Source organism: Mercenaria mercenaria, chromosome 10 (assembly GCF_021730395.1).
Source record: "Mercenaria mercenaria strain notata chromosome 10, MADL_Memer_1, whole genome shotgun sequence".
NCBI lineage: Eukaryota > Metazoa > Mollusca > Bivalvia > Venerida > Veneridae > Mercenaria > Mercenaria mercenaria.
In genome coordinates, this window is record NC_069370.1 from 44,763,205 (window position 1) to 44,771,898 (window position 8,694).

General features: G+C 32.7%; 1 protein-coding gene across 2 annotated transcripts; it reads left to right on the top strand.

Moving 5' to 3' along the window:
* On the top strand, positions 1–8,694 carry LOC123561754 (uncharacterized). 2 transcript variants are annotated; one of them, XM_053552942.1, is made up of 7 exons: positions 1–136; positions 387–469; positions 1,085–1,483; positions 2,293–2,322; positions 4,348–4,494; positions 4,985–5,015; positions 6,735–8,694. In XM_053552942.1, the coding sequence occupies exons 2-7, from the start codon at positions 418–420 to the stop codon at positions 6,826–6,828; spliced, it is 753 nt and encodes a 250-aa protein (XP_053408917.1). In that variant the 5' UTR covers positions 1–136; positions 387–417; the 3' UTR covers positions 6,829–8,694. The 2 variants fall into 2 exon arrangements, with proteins under 2 accessions (XP_053408917.1, XP_053408918.1); XM_053552943.1 differs by having other exon boundaries at positions 21–136; positions 390–469.

The window sequence follows — 8,694 nt, forward strand, 5'->3', positions numbered from 1 at the left end:
CTTTAAGTTTCACAATGATTTGTCTACAAAGTTTTAAGTCCACTTCCTCCAGATAAACGTCATTATGTTTAAATAATATCAAAATGATTGTGGAGTTTTGCGATTCATAAATCGGTTTTATTTGCTTTGATATTTTGTAAGTATGACTTTATTGCTACATTTCAGCTATCCTATCTTAAATCCATTTTACTGTATGGCAATTGTCTTACTGCGGTTTTCTATATAGTTTGCATGCTACATGCGCATTAGTTAATTGATAAATATTTTTTGTATGGAATTACGAAATCAGTTAAAGGATTTTTATTAAACAAACAAAATAAGATTAAACAACAGTATATACATTAGCCTACGTCATATCAACAAATGACATTTAAAATCTTTCACAGAAGACAAGGAAAGCCAGTACGTAGAAGAATAATGTTGGCGTCTGTTTTTGTTGTTTCTTTGCTGGCCACTGGAACAACATTAGGTAATTAAACTTTGCAAATTACTATCAGTCTAGCAGGTTACAGTTATTCCTTACTTTATAACACACTTTAAACATAATTTAAGAGGCATGGTGGTGACCCGTTCAAGCACGACTTACAAAATGATCTACACTTTGTTCATCAGGTTAACAAACTGATGATGAATTTTTTCTTGCTTTTTCTATTCTTATTCTTTTAATACAAAAAGTAGACTTTTAAAGAGTATTATGGTAGTCAATGTAAAGAAAGAATCAAACACCAAACTGAAAAGGGAGATGTAAAATATACATATAAGAATTATAAAATAAGGAATGCGACTGCCAGACTGACAGCATAATATAACAAATTTCCCTACCGCTCCATATAATTACATCATATATCATTTTGGTGAGCGTACGAAGCATTTAGTGCTTGCCTTTATGTCTAGCGTAAACGTCTATTTAAACTTATACAATCTGTAACAACATTATTGACCAAGTGAAAAGACATTTTCGTTTACGATAAGTACATGTACTTAGCAGCAAATGACAATTGCGCTTTATCTGTTTAGCCAAGACTTTTGCATGACTATCTTCGCAACATTATATTAAGCTGTAAAGGAAAACATTTTTTTTCAGTTTCCAGCTTGAATTTCACTTTATCGAAGGCGCGAGTTATAGCAGGAACTACAGGGAAACTGTCCATGACTTGTCAAGTTACAGAATATGATGTTGAGTTATTCTATAACTTACAGATACGACGAGAAACAAATACCGGATGGCAGACAATAGCACATGCCGAAGCAGTTGGTACTGGAGTGCCAGCTTTACATAAAGACATTGTTAATGACAAGGATTTTTTTGTGTGTGGTATTCTGGATAAAGATAACCCACTTAACTCAAACTTAACTGTAGAAATGAATATTGAGAAGATGACTTACGATGATGCCAGAGTATATACATGTGAAATGACATATAAAAGCAACGACTCTGGGACTACTGTCTTTGAAAACATAAATGCCACTCTTTTAATTGAGGGTAAACATACTAACATTTCTTTATGGTGATGATAGTATTAATTTTATTTTCAATAAGCAAAGCGTTTGGTACAACTTAGATCATCAACGCAACTATTTATCATTTTCAAAATTAAATATGTTCCTTCTGTGAATCAGATGTTTTCTCCACTGATGTATAGACAAATCGTTGTTATGTTTATCAATATATTTCGTATTTATGAAGAACTGTTATGCGATGACACCATGACATATTCATACATAAAAATCCTTCCCTAAAAATCTCTTCGTGTACGTGTTATGACTGACAATCATTGTATATAGGCTTATTCACTGCTATGCATAACAAACCTCAAAATTTAGCGTACAAAAATATATGTTACTAAATAATAAATACTAATGACTACAAAAATATGCCTTTATCGAAACTATTTCTATTAAACCATGTGCCAAACACAAATGCGTTTATGCATCGGCTACAAATTTTAACTCATATTTTTCCACTTTCGAATAAAAGTTAGTAAACTTTCATTTTCTAAGAAGCATTGGCCATGAACAGCAAACAGCAATTCTTATCCGGTACTGCCGGAAACAGTACAAATTTAAGTAAAATAACCAGAAATGAATATTTATCTGGAAAATAACCACAATCGGGAATCCAATCTGGGTTGCAGTCCAATCTGTTAACCAATGTGCCACTGATTCCCTGCAAAACAAGAAATATGTGTTTAAGCCATATTCAAACAGATTGATATTGTTTAAAATTTTCTCTACTGCCATGATAACAAAGTCACGGTTATGTCACAGGCATATATATTATCTGCATTTCAGAAGCCGACAATAAAACAGAAGGACAAGCAGGTACAAATTCTTTTTTTTTGTAACTCTTTTAACTATTTAAAGTCTGCCATCTGAAAGTCTAGTACTGTTGCTTGTTACCAACATTAAACACCAAATATGCAAACAAGGACTACCACAGAAAAAAATAGATATATCTCCTGTCGCGTGAGAAAATGTGTAGCGTTCTCCAGCTGAAGTCACGGATAAATAGCGTATTTGTAAAAACTAATTAAACTGTCTGTCTACTATATGCTTACAGGCTAAAATAAGACCAACCAATAACTAATAATATGCGCAGTGATTCAGAATGTTGGTTTCGGTCTTACACAAAAAAAACAGTCATACTGGCAAAGTTAAAACACAGACATCATGCATACCTTTCTATACAGAAAAACATCTTTATGACACACTATATTTTGTTTCTATTTGTTACAGAGTTATCCATATTGACTTACCTACACCAAACAAAACTAATGATTTCCAGCAGATATTTGACAAAGGCTGCCAGGGCAAATTGCAAATTTTCCAGTAATGTCGCAAAAAGAGTCCATTTTCCAACATTTTAAAAATACCTTGCTCACGATGATTTACTGAAATTATGCATAAAACTATTTTTGTTTCGCAAACATAATGACTGGACACAATTACACAACAAAAGGTTTAGAAAATGCTTCATATGGTTAACCTCCAAAGATCTTGCTTAGGTTACAAGTATAAAAATAGCTGTGTGAGCAGATGGTGCAACACATTTGGCAATGAACGCATGTATCACTTAAATATAAATCATATTCTCTTCTTTCTGTTCATGAACACTGCGCATGTGTTCTTAATTGACACTTTGACTAGAGTTAATAAGCTTTAATTCAAATATAATAAAGGCTTGTAGAAATCAAATCCGCGTGGTGCCTCACTTGAACTATATTATTTATCAGTCGTCTCCAGAAAAAATAAGTAGTTTTATTTTGAAACGTTCTTAAGCAATAAATCCTGTTTCAATTTCTTAAATGCTTAAATGAAAAAAAAAAGATTTGAAATGGTTGGATCTCTTTTCAAATTAAAAATATAAATATTAAACTCCCGAACACCATTTAGCAACTAATTTACAGACATTATGGAACAGTGGTATTTGAACAATGGTTGTACTGTTATTAATGTCTGTTGCATACATATAGACATATATAGACACAAGCCGAAAATTATCCATTATCTGTTTTTCAGTGAAGTTTACAATTGAACTCTCTATTTATGACCAAATGAGAATTTTGTATCAATCATTCATTAATTGTCATATATTCATTGTGAGATAAAACTTTAAAAAAAAAGCAATTTATCAAAACCCCGAAAGGAATATCGGTAGCATGTATTGCAAAACTTGTTCTGCGGGTAGAACTTTACTTTGTAATAATGAGATTTTGGTAAGAGATAACGCACAACTAATATGTGACTATCAAAACAAAATGACTGAAGTATTTATGTCTATGTTATTATCTGCATGTTTTGTTTATGCCTGATTTTGTCAAAAGTACTTTTCCTTTGGAGTGTATTTTCAATTTCTGTTAAAGAACTTGTAACATATACCCTAACAGATGAAATACATGAAAAGAACATTTGCTGTTAGCAATTTAGGAATAGAAAGGCTGACATCGTTCTTTTGAATTCCTATGGCACATTTAGCTTTCATTTAATAAACAATTTTCGTTTGAATCGACATCATCTAACTAATATATAAAGTCACCATAAGAGGAACAGTTCTGGTGGGATAGAGCCCGGAGGTTTTGTTTTCGAATTCAATTTGGAGCAGAATTTGGCTGCGTTCTTGTCAATCTGTTAGCAAAGTATAGATCAAAGGCGTAGCTTTATTTAAGTTTTAGAATTTTCTGTTTTTTTAACGAGGGTCTACAAGAATTTCATTTTTTAGAGCTCGTGCTCCGCTCTTAGGCTTTGCACTGCCATTTGCATTAACTAAAGCATCTGAGTACACGGTGTCACTAGTACACTTGAATGACATTGCTGCACCTGTAGTAAAACTATAGACTTTTATTTCAGACAACAAACCGCAAAGTTTCAAATGTGACAATGGAAGCTCATCGGCGACTATCGGTGCAGTTTTAGGAGTGACAAATATCTTGACAGTAGTGTATGCAGCTTATTTAACAGTGGTTATAAGAAGGTCACGAACAAGGTCGTTTGACGGTAAAATGTTTTTTATTCTATTCTGTACTGTATCCGAGGTTTTAAGGCGATTGCTCTGCATCTGAGATGGTTAAATCTTAATCATGGACCGTATCTTATCCTTTAAGATATCTATCCAGCTTGTTCGCGAAAATGTCTGCTCATGCATGGCGTCTCCATCCACCACCGAAAACTGAAATTATTATTTCATTATTTTTTCTTAATCTGGGAATCAAAACAAAACGCAAACAAATCGTAAGTAAACTGTTTCTGCTATTCTAATGTAAATCAAGCAGAAAAAGAATGGCACGTAGTTCATAACTCATAAATTCTTGAAACTAACCATTGTATCATCTACTGAATATGGGTTATAGCAAAACTTTCTGCCTATTACCATTTTAGATGGGAACCAGAATAACGTTTAACTTGAACAAAAGTATGTTGCCTACTATATGTTAGCCAGAAGAATACGGACTATTAATTCTAAAAACACCTAAATATTATTTTTCAGATGGAAACTTATGCCACAGAAGACGTGAACCGTAAGTGAAACTTGCGAGACATTCTAGTCTTGAGACTCTTTGCATTTCAAATATATCATACAAATTGTTCAGTTATAACGATACTTTAGAGTTTTGGTACAACCAAACATATGCATAGAGAAATTAATTTTCGAATACACAAAACCGTTTCTTATTTGCTACTATGTTTGGCCGCCTCACACCTTTACTTCTGTCCACAACAGTTTGATGGTGCCTTTGGTGACTAAAGAATTATCAGGAATTGCATAAATGTTGATGGGTCGAAGATTACTAGACGGAGAACACCTACTATTAATCTCAAAGTGTATTTATGTATACAATTCTAAAACATTTTATTTCTTTTTCTGACTGCACAGGATATTGGCGGAACATTGACTTTGTAGTTAAAATGTACAGAACCTCTTAACAAATTTAACTACATTGAGTGAAAATTATCTGTAAATCAATTTTATAGAATATTTATGCTAAGACTAGTTGGAAAAGTCCACAATTGTGTATAACAATCTGCAGCAAGAACGGTTCCCAATATTTGGCAAGCACACATTTCTCACAGCTTAAACTTCAGACCCTCAGTCATTCCAGTCATACATTTTGGCTCGCTTCACTTCAATAGTACTAATTGTCGATGGAATGGCTGAATCAGACGACTGTCAATCTGTCAATTAAAAAGACCTATCGTCTTGGTCAATGTTTTCTCTTGCAAAAATTTCTAAGACATTGTTCAAATATTCAAGCTCATATTTAATCAATCGTACGTCAAATAACACTATTGGGGGTAAACAAAACATTCCCGAGGTTAGATGAGAGGCATGTACCCATAGAATCCCTAGATACCTAGAAACTCGGCCCCGACCTACACAAAAGTTCTATGTCAGCCTACCCTAACATCGGCTGCATAACGATCGTTATGGTGTTGTACATTGTAGTTGCATATTTAGCTAAATTTCTTTATTAGATCAGAAGATCATCATAAGGTCGAAGTAAGTTGGACAACAATAGAAGCAGTACACATTCTCAATATTTGTTGTATGTTCCTCTAGTGGCTTATTTCTGCCACGAGATAGCTAGGTAACTACCACGATAATATCGAAAAACATTACAGCAATAAATGACATTTTCTAGATCTTTTCAAATTTTCTGAAGATGTGTCAGCGCAAAATTAGTGCTTAATGTTTAAAACTGCAACGTGTTCCTATCACGATTATATTCTTAACTTTTCACAAAGTTGTGTATTATTCTGACAAAATTATCGCAATAAATTATATTTCCTAGATATTTGTTTGATTTTCATGGAACTTTGCTATTAAGACTTGCATAATAAGTATTAAGATAATGATGTAAATTATCGCAATCATATTTCCAAGAAACTTTCGACTTATGAGATAATCTTTTCAGGAAACTTCGCTTGATCAAGACAATAATTGTTACTATCACGATAGCACGACAGCTACCTTACTATCTTGTGCCACAACATATTTCATCTAAGTTGACTTAACTCTTTCTTACTTTAGCTATTTTTATGTCGGTAACAGATTCATTAGCACAGAACGTAATATGTATGACTACCCAGTATGAAGTTATCAGCATTATATTTTTAAAATGGCAATGTCATCTGCATTTAACTTTTGTGTCAGAAGTCACCTTTTCACAAGATTATGCAATAACTGTACTAGAATATAAAAGACCTTAATGCTTATACTGTATAATGTATTGTTTCAGTGAACCTACAGCGACTGTTGCCAAACAGGGTCTGGCTGTTGATAAACAAACGTACTCTGTAAACGACGATGAAGACACTTATGATTTATCATAATAAGCTTGCGCTAAGAACGTGCTAAACGGAGGTCGTCATCAAACTTTTCACATAGATATCCAAACCTTGTTTACTTTTCCTTGATGAACGCAATTGTTCAGAAATAACTTACTATAACTAGAGCAAAATAGATTCAAACGTCTGGAATATAATTCCCGGAAGATCTGGCCACCAGTTCAATTTCTATCTAAATACTTTTTGTTAAAGATGGTATCTAGTACACCATGAGTTGTGCGGAAATAGATACTTCATGTGTGAAGAAGATGTAATAACTACGGGAGACTGCATTCAGTGGTTAATCATAAACCACATTTAAAGGATTATATTTACAAAGGTCGGAAGATATACTGCTGCTGAGATCTAAAATAATCGAACAAAAACATCTACATGCAAGGCATATTTTTGCACTCTCGATAATGTGTTTGAACAATACCAGCATCGTGTTAAGATCGCCCGTGAACTTCGAAAACCTTATCCAAAATATTATACTACTTTATTTGCTATAAAACTAACTGGCGGTGAAACGAGGAAGCACCATTTTGAGCCAAACATAATGATCAAATTAGCACATAAGCCTGGTTAATTCAGTATTAGTGAGTATTTAAACATTTGTTGTGAAATGCAGACTTAAGATCCTGATGAATACGGTTGAAGTTCTATTAAATTGTCATATATCAACGATAGGATTATCTAGCAATTAACGTTAAAGTTATCTGAAATGCTCATATTTTATCATGATTTTATTTCTGCCTACGCATATCTTTTTGTCGTTAATGCAGATGTAGCTAATTAAGTGATGTATATTATTACTTCTGCTTAGTACACATTTTATCCTGTTATCATACATTTGTAATGTATATGTTTAATATGTAGAAAGGCGATTTCAGGTTCAGCCGATGTAGTAATTGTCACTTGTTTGAACCGACTGAAACATTGTTTTTACTTTACTTCACATAGATGTGTATTGAAATATGTATTTCATATATCCTATATATTTCTATTCCAACTTTCGATTTACAGTGTCCTTCTGTAGAATTTTTTCAAACATATACTGCTCGTAAATAATGAGCAAATACAGTTGAAACTTGATATCTCGAGCTAGCTTATCTAAAAGTTACGGCTATCTTGCAGACATTTTCACATCCCGTCCCAGAAATACGTGCACAAAATATCATTCTGAGTCGAATTTCGGTTATCTCGAAGTAATACGCTCGAATCGAGAAATTCCGAGAATACAAGTTTCAAATGTTTGTGGTTTCTTTCCCATGGTTTTAAAACTAAAGTAAGTGGATATTTTTTCACAGAATCATTATCTTATATCATTTAAAGGCTCATAATACCTTTGTTTAAAATGTGGCTGCCACATTGTCCGTTATGAACATAAAATGCATTAATGTTTCTGTTAAATCCTATTTCTGATTGTATCATTCTGTCATTCTGTCACATTTGTCAAAGGTTTGAATATTGCTGAATATACAAGAATGTTTTACTGAATCTATTGTTTCTATTACCTCCCTTTATGACTCGAATTGTAACAGTTCATGTGCAATATTAAAGGTAGTGCTTCTCTAATTATGTTAGTACATAACATTTATTTGGAAAGCTGTTTCATCTGTTTTTAAGATAAAAATTTAAAGCATTATGAACCTTTAAGCTTTCCTCTAATAAAACTGAAATTTTCTTTAGGAATCGTATATTATACAGACCATGTACAGTCGAATTATAGATAAACTAAGGGCTAAATTTATATTTTAACTCATTAGTTGCTGTACAAATGTCTTTATAATCAAACACCTTACAAATGGAAGTCAAAATGTTAACGTCGACAATATTTTTCAATAAAGTACTCATTCTGTTCATATCTAA

What these genes read in the sequence shown, in the direction of transcription:
- LOC123561754 (XM_053552942.1), top strand. Translation starts at nt 418, where the DNA reads ATGTTGGCGTCTGTTTTTGTTGTTTCTTTGCTGGCCACTGGAACAACA. An exon ending in GGCCACTGGAACAACATTAG is followed by an intron (nt 470 to 1,084) that starts GTAATTAAACTT and finishes ATTTTTTTTCAG; the next exon opens with TTTCCAGCTTGAATTTCACT. An exon ending in TGCCACTCTTTTAATTGAGG is followed by an intron (nt 1,484 to 2,292) that starts GTAAACATACTA and finishes TCTGCATTTCAG; the next exon opens with AAGCCGACAATAAAACAGAA.